The sequence below is a fragment of the Schistocerca serialis genome, chromosome 4, assembly GCF_023864345.2.
Source record: "Schistocerca serialis cubense isolate TAMUIC-IGC-003099 chromosome 4, iqSchSeri2.2, whole genome shotgun sequence".
Lineage (NCBI taxonomy): Eukaryota > Metazoa > Arthropoda > Insecta > Orthoptera > Acrididae > Schistocerca > Schistocerca serialis.
In genome coordinates this window covers 249,764,708-249,782,953 of record NC_064641.1, presented here as the reverse complement: position 1 = coordinate 249,782,953, position 18,246 = coordinate 249,764,708, and the positions used below count along the sequence as shown (strand labels likewise).

The following is an 18,246-nucleotide window of genomic DNA, read 5'->3' as shown; positions in this document are numbered from 1 at the left end:
TCTTTCTATGCGTTTGGATAATGTGAGTTTTTTTTGTTTTGGTTTTAGGGCGCAAAACTGCTATGGTCATTAGCGCCCGGTCCGTGACTTAGGAAACAGTAAAAAACCGAAATTGAAAACCAGCAGCAATGGGAACGAAAGTCATAAAATTGGAGAAACTAAAAGCAGAAGGAAGGCTTAAAAATCCACTACAGAAAGGGGTTGGTTGTCCCCAAAAAAAAAGCTTCAAATGACTGACGTCATTTCACTGGCACTAAAACTTGAGAACGCGGTCGGCTGAGCGCGTGTCATCTGCTAAAATCGACGATATATCAGGCGATAGCTGTAGACGGGAGCGTAACGGATTAAAATAGAGACACTCAATTAAAAGGTGTCTTACCGTCCACAGCTGAGAGCAGTGTGGACAGAGTGGGGGAGGATCGCCGCTTAAAAGATGTCGATGGCTAAAAAGACAGTGCCCTATCCGGAGTCTAATGTGAGAGTGACTCACTCACCTGTTGCATTTACTGTCTGGCTGTAAGAGGTGGTGGATCCGTCTATCCAGTTACTGGAACTAATGTAGGAGAAACAAACCAAGCTTTAAGTGCAAGGCTTTAAAGCCTGCTCCTTTCGGGCGCCAGTCCGTGATCTTAATTGTTGCGTTTTCGTATTCGGTAGCACACTTACGGCGTAACAAGAGATGCAGAGGGGTACGAAGCGCTCTGCGACTGTACAGACGCTACGTTACGTCAGGACAAACGTCATAAGAGAAGAATACGTCCGTTACGACAGCGGAGGAGTCGAGGGAGATACGTATCGGTCGTATAATGAGATGAAATGTATCCACTCCGGACGCATATCTTACGTTGCCGTGGGTTGCGAAGAGATTTGCGGACACTGCGGTGCGTCCATCATTGGCCGGCGCTATTACCTTTCCTTCCAGCCAGCGCTGATCGTTCTCTAGGGAATGTGGGCCGCTGTTTTCTCAGAGCCTCGAAGAGGCCCCGCGTCTCAAGACGGCGGGCGTCCTTGTGGAGAAAGGCGCGGAGCGTGGAGCCGTGTGAGTGGGTAGGCGCCTCGCCCACGCGTGCTAATGGAGAGCCTGGTGCTCGATATCCGCCCCTCTTCAGTACCCTATTTGGACTGTAAACTCGTCAGTCACGCTAACGTCATAATGGACACGACATGTGGAGTGTGAGAAAGCCCGAGAAGAAAAAACATGACGTGTGACTGATGTCCTAATGATTATCACCATCCTACCCCCATACTGCCCACTCAACCTTTCTTACTTACATAGTACAGCAACTCTATTAAAATAAAGTGAGAACAATTTAGCGTGAAAGGGGGGACTATGACGTTTCGCCTTGGCCCGCGAGCACACCATGGCTGCAGCTGCAACAGCTCACTGTTGTTACTAGCACTTGAGGGAGTGACCAGAAGGCATGATCAACCTCATTCCCGATTGGTTGCTGGCATGAGGGTTGTCCTGTAGACGAACAATTGTCAACCACGTTATTCTGATCGTGTATAGTTCGCCTAAAATGGTGTAAGCTGCAAGTTGCCAGATCATATTCGAAAAAATCTATTTTCTGTCGGTAGACCTACTCGGTGAATTATCATGCGCATCCCTATGTCTTGCCTTTTATTATGCGCTCTTGTGCGGAACTTAAGAACGCAATATTTTGCGCATGATTTGTCACTGCCAAGTAACATTGCTTTGTGAGACTTCAACCACACATAGAACTTCTACAGTACAGTACAGTACAGTACAGAAGATGATTGAAAGAAATGAAATACGATATGACACGAACAGAAATGACACGTCATTGAAAAGACAATAACTGCACGGAAGTCGCTGCGATTTATGATGGTACCCTGAACATTACGAAAGGCAAGACATGTTTCTTAATAGGGTGTGTCATCACGGACAGCAATCCGTGCTCTGCAACGTGCTCACATGCTGGTCCGGTGGTTCCATTCTTCCATCAGCGTCATTGACAATTGCTGATGTCATTTGTGCACGTGGACGTGCTTTCTCCACTGCATCCCACATGTGCTCGATGGGATTTAAATCTGGGGAACAGGTAGGCCGGTGCATTCACCAAATATGTTCCAACAGTTGCTGTATGGGCGCCGTTCGATGCTGTTGCGCATTGCCATCCATAAAAATGGAAGTGAGGTCCGAATGCACCCCCCGAAAAGACGTACGCAAGGAATGAGTATAGTATAATATAGTATAGTATAGTATCATGCTCTTGGCACAATAGAAAAAGGTGGCGCCGATGTGGGGATATCAACGGAACACAACGTACTGGTCGTCGGGCAAAGAGACCACCCCCATGCGGCATATAAAACTTGCACCTGCTGTCTGAGCTAGGACCCTTCTTATCTGCTGCTGTAATTAAGCGTGGTTGACCGCGTCTTCTCAGCGCAGCGGTGCCTATGGTTCGGAATACTCTCCACGCAAGTAAAATAATGCTGTGAGTAATACCAAACTTCTGGCCTACAGTCTTCACACTTCATCTCTCTTCCAGTTTGCCAATAATTCTTCCCTATGTGAAGTCACCCAGATGTTTCCGGACCGTGTTATATTGAGCAACACAGCGCACCGTAACTACTCGCTATTTGCCACTCACTGTCTTTCCCCGTTTCTTCCACTGCCTTGTGTTGCGGGGCCAGCCCCATTTGGCGCTATAGTCATGCTGAACTCACGCCATGTAACTCAGCTTTCTGTATACCACAGGTCCTAAAGTTTTGCAGTGCAATGTAATACATTCCTGTACCTCAAGGGAGAGTTTGACAGGGAGAGGCCCCAGAGTTCCATATATCTGCATAGCTGCTCTACTGTTAAGAGTATGTTAGTATACAGTTTATGGTGGAAAACTACTCAGATGTCATTCTTTTTCCAAATTTAGTTCTCTCTACATTAAAGTGCAGCAATTTAGAGCGACGGCGTACGCCTTATTGCTGTTTCGTACACTGTTGTGTATGCTGCTTTGACAATGGCTTTACTGCGAAATTTTACATCAGTTCAACAGGACCGCGGCTAGTCAAGAACTGTGGTGCTCGGAACAATCTTTGGATTGATTACCGGTTTACTCACTAAATGAGAAAACAGCAGAAGGAGCATGATTCAAACTAGCTAACCACTTGCTGAAAAAGCGAGCTGTTACGAAATTTGAGTCTGGCAATATGAAAATAAGTTGTGTATCGAAAATGCCGCAGAGTACCTTCCTCCGTGGAGAGGTAATCGCTGTTGTCCGCCAGCTGGCAGCCGACGTGGCGGCATTCCGCAGCCGTGACCTCCGCAAGGCGCAGGTCACTGCGAGCGAGCGGTGCCAACCTCACAGTTCAAAGCGCCGCGCAGCGAGAAGACATTCTATACTGCACACAAAACGTACTGCAGATCGGGAAGGAATAACCTCACTGTTGGAATTCACAACGTAACTTTAAAAAATTAGAAGCTTAGAGGTTTCGAGCAGGAATAAATATATGTTTAAGAGACTTGTCTCTGTTTCTGTGGCGTAGGGAAGGCAAGCAGATCAATATTCCCGCGAACGAACAGCTAATGTAACCAATAATTAGTACTTCTGTCTTGTGGCACGTCTTAGCCACGTCTCCCTGTATTGTGCTTACTTCTTTAGTTCCACGTAGTCATCGCTTTCCCCAATGATACTATCCCTTGGTTGGTATCTCCTCCTCCTCCCTTTACCATTCCTTTAATCTTTTGCTGGAGAAAATACTGGCGTTTCCAGATGTGGCATAGTCAATTTTATTTTCCCTGTAACATGCAGGAGGTTTATGTTCTCCCCGAATCTCCCCAACACCTCGTTCCCCATCCAATCTTCCCAACGCACTCCAGTTTCTTCCATACCCAAGTTTCCTGTGCATCCAACTGTCTCTACATCTTTCCGTTGTTCAGATTTCTACATGTGTAAAATCACGTTCCAATTACCGGTTGATCAAAAAGTCATTATAAATTTGAAAACTGAATAAATCACGGAATAATGTAGATAGAGAGGTACAAATTGACTCTCATGCTAGGAATGACATGGGGTTTTATTAGAACCAAAAAAATACAAACGTTCAAAAAATGTCAGACAGATGGAGCTTCATCTGATCAGAATAGCAATAACTAGCAAACAAAGTAAGACAAAGCAAAGATGATCTTTATAGGAAATGCTCAATATGTCCACCATCATTCCTCAGCAATAGCTGTAGTCGAGGAATAATGTTGTGAACAGCACTGTAAAGCATGTCCGGAGTTATGGTGAGGCATTGGCGTCGGACGTTGTCTTTCAGCATCCCTAGAGATGTTGGTAGATCACGACACACTTGCGACTTCAGGTAACCCCGAAGCCACTCCTCGCACGGACTGAGATCTGGGGACCTGGGTGGCCAAGCATGACGAAAGTGGCGGCTGAGCACACGATCATCACCAAACGACGGACGCAAGAGATCTTTCACGCGTCTAGCAATACTTTGTTTTTTTTGTTCTAATTAAACCCCATGTCATTCCAAGCATGTGTGTCAATTTTTACCTCTCTATCTACATTATTCTGTGGTTTATTAAGTTTTCAAATTTACACTGACTTTTTGATCACCCGGTATATAACATTTGGCCCACGTAACTATTTGTTATTTTTATGACCTTTTGCTACTGCTGTGTACAAAAGTAGTACGCAAAATGCGTTCCACTAGGTTCTACACTTAAGCTACCGGCAGTACACCTGGCGATAAACCTTTTCCTTAATGATTATTGGAAAAATCCTCTCCCTCTAATACCTTGTTTTGCTCCTTGCGATTGTAAACGTATTCTTTCAGACAAATTATCAGCCAACTTGTCCTTTGGCACTGTGTCTTGTAAAGTTTTCCTTATGCTTGCACGTACCTGTGATTCTCGTGAAACTGACTTTGCAGAAACAAGCGTAACTTGCAGACGAGAGCCGAACGAGACTATATCTTAATTTACACGTGTTGTTGAAATGTATTAAGCTGAAAAGGCTTTTGCGCCGAATCATCTTAGGAATGTGTGTCAAACTAGTATTACCTAACGGCAGGAAACAAATTTCACCTCAGTTATAGTGGTTTTGAGTCCTTTATAAAGGATAACTTAACTCTTAATATGTGACGGCGCACGCACCATGTCCAATGCAAGCAGCTGTTTTAACTGTATTGTTGACAAAATGTTTACAATATCTGTTCTAGTTAGCAAAATCAATTTTAATTGTATTGTGAGCGAAATACTTGCATCTGTTCTATTTAGCAGATACCATACATTGTGGTTATATTTCGACATTGCCGAATACCAGTTAATCTACTGTGTATGAAGAGTGCTAACCGAGTGCTCCTTGGATGAAAGTTTGAAAACCCAGTCTGTTTAGTACACAAATTATTTCCTGTGAGAGTACTATGAGGAAGCAGTGATGTTTTTACGCCCTCTGCCAAAGGGCTGGGCAATGGCCTGATGCAGCGATGCAAGTGTTCTTCGAATCTTATTTGTGTTTTATAAGCTTACAATTGGAGTAGTACGAATAAAAAAATCAGCATGAGTTGTTCTACTAAGCTACTGTTCTTCAAGATTATTCTCAAGGAAATATCAGGAACTTTATGTTAATCGACTAGTTCGTTTCTTGAGGAAAGGTTGGTACGAGAAACGTTTCCAGTGATAATACTTTCCTGAGGCTGCATGCCATGCACTTGCCTTCTCCGCTGTTTCAGTCTTGTTAATTACTGGAAGGGGAAGCTTACCACACCCACTCTGACATACAATATCACGTCTACCAGCTGTCTCACCGTCTTTCGTTGATACATGCAACGGTGAAGACTGTTCATATACATATTGTTGGGTTGTTTGGTTCATGGGAACAAATACCAATCAACTCTCAGATAAGACACCGTGTATACAGTCAACCTTTAACAGAAAAATTCTTTATCGTACCATATTCTCAGACAACGTAGTGGGCTACCCAGTTCAGTCATGATCTTTCGTAGGTCAAGCCGTTTCCAAGTTTTACTGAACTGCTACTACATTATCTAGTCTAAGCCACTTTGACACGGACGAAAAAGTTCTTGCAGCGTGACACATGGACAGTCTTACGCCGTGGCATCACTTTTTACCTTTTTCCATTACTATGGATACAGGGCCACTGAAAATCATCTAGGTTCTTAGGCCGCGACATATTTCTTCAGAAGATCGACGTTTCGATTCCTCTGCTGGGATTTCTTCTGGATCCTGTGGAGTCCAGTGTAGACTGCGCGCCACCCTTTCTAGTTGCGGTAGAAGTGACGCATGGAGCGTTTCCTAGTTTGTGGAGACGGCCGACAGAGGTCTCCTCAGCGGGCTTGCCCGCCGCCACGCAGCGCAGCGGACATGGAAGGTCAACGACCTCGCTCTGTCTTCCTGGTTGCGGGCGTGCGGCCAAGGCCGAGGGTGTCGCTGGCCAGAGGAGACACGCAAAAATTTCACTCGTCTTTGCCTTATATTGACAGGTCAGAACCGAAAGCTGGCCCTCTGACGGTGCGTGGCACAATAATTTACTTTTCTCCAACTGGTGTGGCTAACGGTTCGTTACAGCACGCGGAAGTGATGCCCACTTAGGAGCACTGTGTGGACATAAAATCTGACAATCAGCCCCCTCTCTCCCCTGTGTGTGTGTGTAGGGGGGGGGGGGGGGGGTTGGCGGGGTATTCGCTACAATATTATTGCATCTGGGAGTGGGGGCACTTCGGTCAGTTTGTCCTGAGGTTTCATCGTGTTTTATCACGAGGACATGTTGAACCATTTGACAGTATATGTACAAGTGTCCTGAAAGCGTTCAGTGTGATGCATTTTCCTCAGTCACCACGGTGTGTGTTTACTGTAACGTCATCGTAAGTATCCGATAACGACCATCGCAGGCCAAGTGCAATAATATCGTAGTTGAATAGCATAAGCTATGTGCGTACTTGCAGAGATCGAAACAATTATTGCTATTTCAGAAAGATTTTAGAACACGGTAAGATCTTGATAAAATAATTTACTTTTTCCTTCCTATCTTAATGTCCACAGTATTTTTTGTTTCATTTGCTAGTACTCTTAATACTTTAACTGTAGGTCTATCCTCAGAATTTGTTCACTTTGTCTCAGTACTTTTAATTGATTGCAGGGAAACAAAACATCTCCAGAAGACGATTAATGGTGATCGGTTTGAACAAATGGATGATTTACAAAAGGCAATGAATGAGAAAATTAACATACGGTTAAAAGGAAGCTACGTTGTTCAGAATAAGCTATCTGCATAACACTTCTCACAGAGAAGAAACTGGACGTAAGTGTACCATGGGTTAATAAATCGGAGACTGCTCTCGTGTGCAAGAGTATGGTTGTTCACTACAAATATTTGGAGGATGCCACAAACAATAATAGATAGGCACTATCATGAGTGTCAGCCCCAGCTCTTGAGGAAGACAACGAAGAAAAGGTAGTTATGACCTAGAAATATTAGAAAAAATAGGCGACTGGACAAATCTCGAGAACATTTTCCATCGTTGCCATGCAGTGATTCCTCTATACCGTCAACAACGTTTAATTAAATATTTGCTGCAACGTTTTCTAATATCGAATTGATCAAAAGACTATTTTATGCCATCGTACCAAAGTGAATAATAGTTCAAGACGACCCAGTACAGTTCCGAAAGAAATCTTGAACTACATTAACTGAACCAGTTTGAATGATTCTCTGGGAGTGCATTTAGTACGGCTGAATTGAAACACCATTACTTGACACAATCGGTAACGGTGCTGGTCTATTTACAAGCTTGTATAATTATTTCGTCACTACCACGTAATTACTGCAATATTCACTTTACCGGTTTCAGCAATTTATTACCACCTTCAGATGTGATCGTCATGGTACATAAAAAACTCAAATTGCAGTCTGATCATAGTACAATGTGGTAAAATTGTCCTTTGTGGTAAAGTCGGTGCGAAAGAAGTAAATGGTCTACGTTAAAGCATCTAACAATCCACCGTGGAGCAAACGCTAAAGGTGCAAGGAAACACGCAGCTCGACTAGTTATCTCTGACCTTGGGCAAACCGTACCGCTGTCGTCCCAGAGGGCTGCGACTTTACTGTAGTCCACCTTATCTGCCGATTGCATTATCGCAAGGGTAAAAGACTCATTTTCTTACTTTCGAACGGTCACAGGAGTTGAACAAACTCAGCTAAATTCACATGTATGTTCTTCATATTAGTGTTCCGGAGCTTGTTTTAATAATTTAGTAAAGTTTAAGGAAACTAGTTTGTTGGGTTTTCAACTACCACATTATCATGCCAATTATTTCTCAGCTGTTATTCATGCAAATTCTCAAATTATTCTGCGATATACTTTAAATAAATGTAAAACCCTCTTTGCATAACCGAGAACCCAAAAGCTAAACCTTTAAGAAACCTGAAAGAATGGAAAACCTCCAAGAGTTCCGGAGCAAAACCAGACATAGTAGGCCCTCAAGTAGGTCCTGTAATTAGTAATTACCTTTATTACATTTAGATCACAATAATTCGTATCTGTGTAGATGAGTGCCCTCATCAACATACGAAGTGCACGTTCAGGGGCTTTAAGCTGGACTCGCAGGTGCCGAAGTCTATTGTAATGTAATTTGAACAGAGGAAGAAAGCTGGGAGGAAAATATGGTTGCCAGACAAAGTGATTAGTTCGTCTCGCTTTGAACCGTCTACGAACCGTCTAGCAACATTTGAACTCTGAAAAGAGTAAGGGTGTCTACACTTGCAACTAAACTTGTCGATTTAAGCGGCTGAAGAGCTAAGGCCCAAACCACCGAACAACTCCATACGACAGTTATTATCTATTATATTTTTTGACGTTGTTCAAGTTATCACGATGCTATTCACTATTTGTGGTAGCACTTTCATCATCATATTAGTATCCCAAACAAGTCACTGTAGCCCTCGTGCTTTCTGACTTTGATGATTCCGTCACATTAAAATTCACATTGGGTCAAGTTTTATGCTCTGGTGTAAGCGACCGTCAAATTTCAGCTGTCTTCATTAACTCCCTGGGTAAGATTCCTCACAGATCAGAATGCTATCTGAATACAACATGCGATGGAACCATTTGTGATAAACCACATCAATATTCAAAGGAACTGGCCTTGTCACTTATTTTTCTATATGCGTCCGACAGTACACATCTGATTAAAATTTTTGCATCCCTAGTCCCCAGACAATCTCCCTCTCTCTCCCTCTAACACCTGCACATAATGAGTTTCAGGGTACAATGGACATGAATCACATCTTCGGATCCATAGTAGATGGGGTAAGCACCAATGGCAGGCTGTGCTGGAGTTGCAGCTGTGAATGTACGGCCCCCTGGTGAGAGGTTGCAGCAGACGCTTATAGCGGTAAACTCTGAGCACACGTGCGACTTTAAAAGTTACTCAACAACGTGCACCTGCGCCGAGGCGGAAGCAAGTCACTCGGCTAAATAAAAGGCCGACTCCACAGCGGTACTGGAGACCAAGTACATTCCTAAGGAGGAATGGGGCAATTAACTCCGTCTGGTTCCCGTACCCATGTTACGCACTGAGTAAAATAATCCGCATACTTACTCTGAACCGTAGTCCGTTCACTAAGCAGTCTGGAGTTGTAGCTTCTTCAACCAGTACTGTTTGTCGCGTGAATTAGAGTTTAGGTCAACTCCGGTGCAGCTATCCGGGTTCATTCATTCATCGTCATTTCGGCTAACTTATGAACTACTTTAGTCACTCATCTAAGATTTGTACGTGATATGTGTTACCATTCTAGTAGACAGAGACAGCAAACGGGGGATCGGAAACTAAACTAAGACTAAAGAACAACTACTTCGGGACAGATAGGGCATCAAAGACCAAGTACGACGGGTTCCAGGCAATCAATGAGGAGAAACGCGAACGTGTACTTTAAGACGCTATCCGAAAATTCACATTATTTAGAGAAACAAATGAAAATATTAATCAGAACGAGTAGATGCATTGTGTTTCTCCCGATTGCAACACTGCACACACTCCCTCGGTAAGGCCAATGGAGAGGAAGAAAGGAGAAATTAATTTAGCATAATATTGAACTAACACGTCAACGGTGCTTTCACGTCCGCATTATGGATAAGGAGAATGCCTTGACTCCAGCAGAATTTTCTCAGTGTTTGCAGGAACATTTATAGGGTTGAGAGACCGAAGACGGACGACCTCAATACAAAACCACTTGAAATAATTTTAGCTTGCTAACCCATTTCTCGCTGTCCACATTTTACCTCCATGCAGTGAGATGTGCCAGACATGCAGCTCCAAAAACTTCAAAGTTTTGGGCCAAGAAGCCTGTTAACCCAAATAGGAAAATTACTTAATCTTCTGTTTTGCTTGTCTTTTCTAGAAATAACAAGCGGTCGTTCTCAGAAATATCATAAGGAACTGTCACAGCTGACGCCTGTTGATGCAGAAGCGGTTTGTCCGATGTCGATTTACGGCAGCAACACAAAGGGGGAGGATGATACGAGGTCCCTGGAAATCGTTCTCTTCGCCTGTCAAAACGGACCGGGAATTTAAAAAATTGCAGTATCGTACTGGTATACTGATTTCTAGGCAAGCTGTTATTACGCTAAATTCCATGCTAAATGTTACTTTAGACTAATAAGTGCAGCTATCTACATCCTGAATGCAGGTTTGAGCTCCGCAGTGTTTTTTAAGTAACAAGCCAGTTACAGGGCATCCACAGATTACAGAGGACTTCGGACCACGGCGCAGTTTGACACTTCATATTAACAAATGATGGTGCAAGTAAGGGATAAATAATACACGATACTCGAACCGAAGGGATTATAGTTCCGAAGCTGTGTAAGAAAGTCCAAGTTCTGAAGCGGGTAAGCACGGAATGTAATCAGAACGTCTCAGTGCAGAGCCGTACTGAATTAAATTTCTGTTCTGAACTCCTACTTAGAAGTCCAACAAACGTAAGGGGTCTAGTGCAGCAGGGGATACAACCCGTCGGCTTTGGACAAGGACGTCACAAGCCGCCAGAGAGCAGTTTACCATTTTCGGTTTCGCTGTTATGTTTCAGTTTCGTTTTTTTACTGATTGCTTAATAAAGTAAATCTGTTTATTCTATCTCGTGAGATTTTTTTTTTAAAAAGCCAAAAAATACTTATCAGCCACTGAAGGGAGCCACAACACTAAGAAGAATCGCTTCTCGATTGGCCACTTGTGACGTCATTGTCCAAAGTCGACGGGTTGTATCCCCTGCTGCACTAGTCCCAACGTAAGGCCCCTCTCCCAATCTCCACAAATGACAACTTTTAAAATATCAGGAAAACAGCGCTTGCGAATAATAAGAATGCAACTGTGCATATAACTAATGAATTTAGTTTCTAGATCCTATAAAAGCTGTATGAAGCAACTAATGCAAACCTAATAATATGCCTTCTATAAGAAGCCGGCTTACATCATTAATTGGACAGTAAGCACAGAGTCGGAGCACGCTGAGATTCAACAATCGAACTTTTCTTGTTCAGCCATCAAGTTCTGCGCTTTATGAGGCAGCAGGATAAACAGTAGAATCGACTAAATGTTCAACAACTGATGGGCTCTAAGTTGTAGAAAGAGCTAACTGGTACGATTGTTTTTAGTTAACTCACTACTGGGTAGAAGAGTAAATGCTTGTTCTTTCTGGACGGGATGTTATGAAACATTGTGAAACATCGCACTAAAACAATCACCTCGCTGATTATTCCTCAATGCTGAAAGATTTCGCCGGGTTCGCGTGTATTAAATGTAAAAAAGTGAAAAACCGAGATGCCATGACAGAACCATCGCATTTTTTCCGGAATGGAGTGATAGTTTTAACTTAAGAAACTGAATAAAAAGTTTTTTCTCCCACCTGAGAAATATTTACTAAGCGTATAGTTTACGTGTAATATTCGTGACATCATTTGTTAATATGAAGTGTCAAACTGCGCCGTGGTTCGAAGTCCTCTGTAATCTGTGACAACACGGGAGTTACGTTTTTAAGGCTCCTCTCCTAATCCACTATTGAAGTCTCCAGCGCAAACGTTTTCTGTGTTTAGGGAAGATATCAGGACACTTTATATATAAGATTTTAAATACGTTGTGTCGTTATTAAACCAATTTAAACACACATGAAGCATATGCTTGCTTTGACATCTACGGAATGTAGGACCCAGGTTTTGCTTATGAATGAAATAATTCCGCTTCGGAGACGAAAATTCGGAATGTCTGCATAATACTCTTGTTATTGAAGGTTTTAACTTACCGAAAACCCTGACAGTAATGTGAAAGTAACCAAGAAAGTCCGGAGACATTTAATGCCTTCCGTCTGTTTAGCACGCAGGCGGACTACGCCGAACTTCTAGCAAGTGTGGCATGCAGCTCTGAAAGCATTATGGGCTACAATACTTCCAAAGCTGATTTCGTTTTCTCCGTGATTCACACATTTTACAGGACCATGGAGATGAGCCAATGAATGTATAAGTTGTTGTGTACCACAAAAGTTTAGAGTTTGCGAGTCCTCTTACAGAAGTAGATGGACGCGACTGTTCCGGGAAGAGGAGAGGTGTATTGCTTGTTTGTCTATCCAGCAAATTCGGTGATGCATAACACTATACAAAAGAAGGAAAGTGAACATTTCACGCAACCAACTAACAAAATAGTACATAGGAGACAGCCAACTGCGGACCGAACTACTGTGATCACTTAGCGTATAATATGATCCACATAATTACATGTTGCAGGACCCCAGAGTGACCCTCCAGAAGGCACGTAGTAGACGTCAGAAGGTATTAGTTGTGGCCCCTTGACGAGAAGGGGAACTGCCGTGGAGTCGGGAACCTCGCCCCCCGGTGCATTCCTGGGCGCCCATTGTCATGTTAAGAGCTGGGGAGAGAGCGCGCCGGGCCCAACAACAGCACCGGCGACTTCCCTGTCCATCATCTCTGGCACCAACGAGACCCAGCCTCCCACGGGACACAATCTTACAGGTGCTTCTCGCTACCTACAGGCTTATAGGAAATACCGCATTGAGGCGTTCGACTATAATGACTAAACTATTGACATCCTGCATCCCTCTGCAGGTCAGTTACGAACTTAGCGATGCTTGTCACCCAGTAATTGGAACGAATCAATGCTAAAGGGTGAACCCTTAATTTTGATTTATTAATGGTAAGTTTGCCGACAAGCAATTGCGTACACTGAAAATGGGTGTACACATATAAAACATTCAATATTATCACAATGGTCCTGGACAACGGCAAGTGAGGGAGATCAATATTGTCTAATATGGTCGAGTTATCCTCATCAAAAGGAATTTTCAGACACTTTTCTCAGAACAATTTTTTGTCCTCTTGCTCTTCCTAGGCATCATATTTGTAGAGAGGGTTTCAACCAGTGCTGTTTCCAGCATTTTAAAATTGCGAATATTCAGGGTTTTCATCAGGACAGTTTCAAAAAAGGACAGTATCCCTCTCGAGAGGGAAACAGAAATGGCGGTAAATAGAAATTCGTATAACACATTAGCCTCTCAAAAGGCTAGTTACGTCCAGTATGTAGTTCACAAGTCTTATGTCACCTATTGGACATGGTATGAGCCTGACTGCGCCGAGAATCCTCTTCCATGTCCTCCGGACGTCATGACAAGGTCAAAATCTAAGGTCGTGGAAAACATACCAAACATTCTGAGAATCTATTAGAATAAAAAACCAATAACGATTTATCGCTGCGTTAAACGAGAGTAGGATTAATATGGGAGTTCCTGAAAGGGATGGAAAACCCAGAAGGAGATTCGCCGAACCGCGGTTGGTCGAATTTCGCAAAGTTGCAGTTGTGGAAGAGGAAGGCCGTGTAGCGGTTTCGTCAGAACTGCAACTCTCTGGCTCTCTGCTGTTGCTGCAGAATTGTAACCGGAGATTCGACTCACTAGGAGCAAGAGCGAATACGGTATGCTATTTTAGTCCGTCCTAGTATAAGGAAAACACGAGAAACTTTCCTCTTAGCGAATTTCCTGTTACACGGGCATTACAGTGAGTCTAGATGGTTTACTGCCTTTGCTCAGCTTCCACTACTAATGCCACGTAACCGAACGGAGGGAGGAGGGGTTGAGTCCGATATCTTAGAGCATCCCATTTGCTTATTAGAAGTCCGTCTCTTTTACACAGTCTCCGAGCACTTTGCCGTATTGTTGTAATAATTTTTATTATTAATTTTTGCTTTGCTGTTAATGGCATCTGGACGAGTGAGAGACATTAAAAGTAAATTACTTATGGCTAATCGAACATGGTCCCATCTTTGCACTACCACAAATTATGTCTTCACTCTATAGTACTTATCTGCAAAAGCAGGACCAGAATAACACTTTTCCCGTATTTAATTCAAAAATTTCGATCGGCAAGGTCTAACTTTACACCAACTAACCACGCTGCAAAGGGGAACTGTCTTGTAAACGAAATCAAGATTTTAGTGGAACGTACAGGCCTCTTCTTAACATTGACAGCATCACCTCAAACATGGAAAGGTGTTAGGTGGGACACCAAGTACAAAAATTTCACCATAAAAATTTTAAATCGAGCAGCGTCATGTTCTGTTGAGAGCTTCATGATGTCTTCCTGGAATGAACTTATAATGTGGTAATCCGCTTTGACCTTCACGCGTTGATCAACATTTGATACGATAATATCGACAGTGAAACCAGCATCGTGCGGCAAACGTGGCTTGTGAGCTGATTACAGTAAACAACTGTCAGAATATAACTTGAGTAATACCTTGTGAAGGGGTTACTGCAGTCTGGAGAGGGGTGGGGGGGGGGGGGAGGGGGCGGGCGGAAGGTGAGAACGATGTTATTGTCCTCCTGCACGGAACAATCTCAAAAAACTTAACCCTCAGTTTCGAACTTGCTACGTCAGACAGAAATCCTTCCTTCGGCTTACACCGAAAGTACTAAGGCTGCCCCACAAGAGTTTGATGTCGGGAGTTATTACAGAGTTCCTCAGGCGGAAATTTATTGCTGTCGGTTATTCATATAACTTACACGCATTACCGATTTCGAAACATACCATCGTCAGATATATCAAGGAAACTAACGACAACTATACCGACTCAATGAAATACTTCCATTCTAGGATATCAGATAATCGTCGGTACCCTGTCACAAAATACACCCTACCATACCATTTTTACAAACGTAGGTAAGATCACGTAAAATCATGTGAAAACTATTACCTTTTTGGTAGTACAAACGAAACGGACTAATCTTGGAGAGTACCAACCAAAACAAATGCTGCATTGTGTATTCCGAAATCTACCATGTATGTTGTGTGCATAATCAACATCACTAATGAGCATCTTTAGGAAGTCTAATCTTTCACATAGTAAAATACATTGCAGCTGCATGCCTCCAAGACAACATTGTCAGCGAGATGAGGAGATTAAAATCAGGAAATTACTCTGTTTGTGGAAGGAACATCCCCCAGCTCGACTTGTTTTTCCTTGCTAACATTCCAAAGTGACGTTTTTACTGTCAGTTACGTCTAACCTTGATTGCTGACATTATCCAACATAACAACTCAAAGCCTTGTGTCTCCGCAAAGCTTGGAAAAATGTAGTTAAAAATTAAGCAGTTGGGGCAAACCATACGGGCACACTATCAACAGGGTGTACGAGAGGTCCTCTTTTTCTATGAAAATGCGAGAGAAAATGTCTGCAGCCGTCGGTCTATGCATGATCACATTCAAGAATATTTGAAAATGAAAGGACTTGAGAAAAAGTTTGTTAATGAATTATCTGATTATCTACAGGAGCGAATTGCAACCTGCCGTGCTTTCTTGGCTCAATTTCCAAAGATATCGTCTGATGAATATAGGGGAATATGGTTTTCCTAGTCTAAAGAAAATCTCCACAATGTTCCAAGATTTGGAAAACCCAACAGCCTGATGTTATGATACGGGCTGGAATGTCATTATACTCGCCTGGACTTTACAACGCCATAAAAACTCATTCCGGGACTCAACATCGGCACAAGACTAATGAAAAATTGTGCGAAAGTGTTGGAGAAGCGTTTCTAAGCATAACATAGATGATCCGCAAGATGTCGAGGGCATTGGAGGCATAGATTTCTGCGTAAGGCAGGTCCTTTAAATGCATAGTTTGTGTATGTAAATACTCCAATACAGATACACGGTTCTGACCCAGGGGTAATGAGGCTTCTCGGATACACACTTTGACAGTGGAGTAGGAAAAAGCCCCTTAACGCCTGAAAGGCGCGCAACAAGCACGACCGCGGTGGGATGACGCAGGGGTCCCGTAGAAGACCAGAGTATTGCACTCACCTGTTGCGGAGGCTCTCGGCGGTAGCTTCTGCTGCGCCGATGGCTGAGACGGCGATTTGCACACAATGAGAGACAGCGGCTGCGCCTGGTGCTGCTGGCTCTCCGACAGCGGCGACCCGGGCGGGCTCAGAGCGGGTGCATCCTCGGTGGCGCGCTTCTGCGACTCGAGCAGGCGCTGCTGCTGCAGGTGCAGCCGGTTCTTTATCAGGAAGATCTTAGGCATCTTCGCGATTCACTCACTGCACCGAACCCAGCGATTCCTCAACAGTTACCTTCTGTCTCGGCCGCGGAGCGGCTCCTTAACATGGTCACACAGCCTCGAAGGGACTAGTCTCGCGGCAACGTTGCTGCGCACCAACACAAAACAAAAATAAAAATAAAAATAAAATTGAGCCCACGACTATCTGCGGTCAAATTTGTGGGGTAAGTAACTTGATAATGTATCCCTCGGGGCTCTCGAAGGGTCTAGAAGCTCAAGGTCACACAATTCCACAGAAAAACATAAAATAAAATAAAAATGGAACAATTGACGACACACACTGGGAGGTGAATCGCGAAGTAACAGGTGGGATCGAGTTTCGTTTAGCGAAGACAGGCGCCGAGCGAGGTATAATCCTTGCGGAGCATCCCAAGCCAGAGTTAACTGTTCTTGGCTGGCGGGCAGGCACACAGGACGGACAGCACGCAACAACCGCTGCTCGGCGACCGACTGAACCGTTGTTCGCTGCCGCTTCCTGAGTCGCGCCGCGGAGGCCACGGCGAGGAGTGGGGAGCCGCGCTCGGCTGCGGTCGGCGCCGCTCGGCCGCACTCGGCCCACTCTGCCGCCGGCCACTGCCAAGATCACGGCGAGCCCCCCACCACTCCGGCCTCGCTGCCACTGCGGGCGACCGCTACAGATTTGTGCCGACCGGCTTCCGCCATTGCCGCGCCGGCGGCTGCTTCCCTCCTTCGCTCTCGTTCTGCGCTCGTCAGAAATGACTAGCACTTTCCGCGTTATACCGCCCCTCCCGCCTGTACTGTCACCTTTATCCACTTTTACTCTACGTAGAGGTACAATGCGCAACAGAATTGAAGGATCACTTCTTCGAAGAAGTAGTTGTCTGCCATTGCGACGCATAAGTTAGGAATTTAGCTCAAAGGTGCCTGCAACCTCCTTCTGTGATGGTGCAGAAGCGTGGGGCCCAGAAACGTCACGCTCGGGTCCGGCGACGCTGCAAACAGCAAAGGTATCGACAAATTCGGAAAAAAGTCCACACCTCGGAAGTTGAGCAATCCCTTCGACACCTCTTACCTTCAAGCGCTAGAGCAGTCGCCAGGCTGAACTCGTGTTGAAGGTTCTGAGAAGAACGTTTCTAAAGTGCTCAACAAAGTTGTGTGGGTGGCACTGTGGTTGTTGCCAAACTGGGAAGTCTTAAAGGGACCCTTTGCCCTTTTATTCACGTCTATGTTAATGTTGCACTACAATGTGATGAAGCCAAATGGCTCTGAGCACTATGGGACTTAAGTTCTGAGGTCATCAGTCCCCGAGAACTTAGAACTACTTAAACCTAACTAACCTAAGGACATCACACACACCCATGCCCGAGGCAGGATTCGAACCTCCGACCGTAGCGGTCGCGCGGTTTCAGACTGTAGCGCCTAGAGCCGCTCGGCCACCCAGGCCGGCTGATGAAGCCACAGGAGAATGGAAAACAGGAGGGCTGAAAAAAGTCAAGTATCCGTTGCTGCTCCGGATAACGTTGAAATTTAGTTGAATGGTTTTGAACGGTCCCTAGTGAGTCCAACCCGTCACAAGAGCAAAAATTGCATCGCGCTGCACTCCAAAGGGCACATTCAACGGGGATGCAGCCCCACATTGCCCCTAGAGAAAGGCTGAAACCTCGAAGGGTGTCAGCAGTGTC

The 18,246-nt window shown here is 44.4% G+C and overlaps 1 protein-coding gene across 1 annotated transcript in view; it reads right to left on the bottom strand.

Moving 5' to 3' along the window:
* The window catches only part of LOC126473651 (transcriptional regulator ovo-like), a 129,231-nt gene extending 112,190 nt beyond the window's left edge, over positions 1 to 17,041 (bottom strand). The window contains exon 1 of the mRNA XM_050100874.1: positions 16,345 to 17,041. Within this exon, the coding sequence (XP_049956831.1) occupies positions 16,345 to 16,567 (223 nt within the window). The 5' untranslated portion in view covers positions 16,568 to 17,041. The remainder of the gene's footprint in view (positions 1 to 16,344) is intronic.
* Positions 17,042 to 18,246: the final 1,205 nt, after the last annotated feature.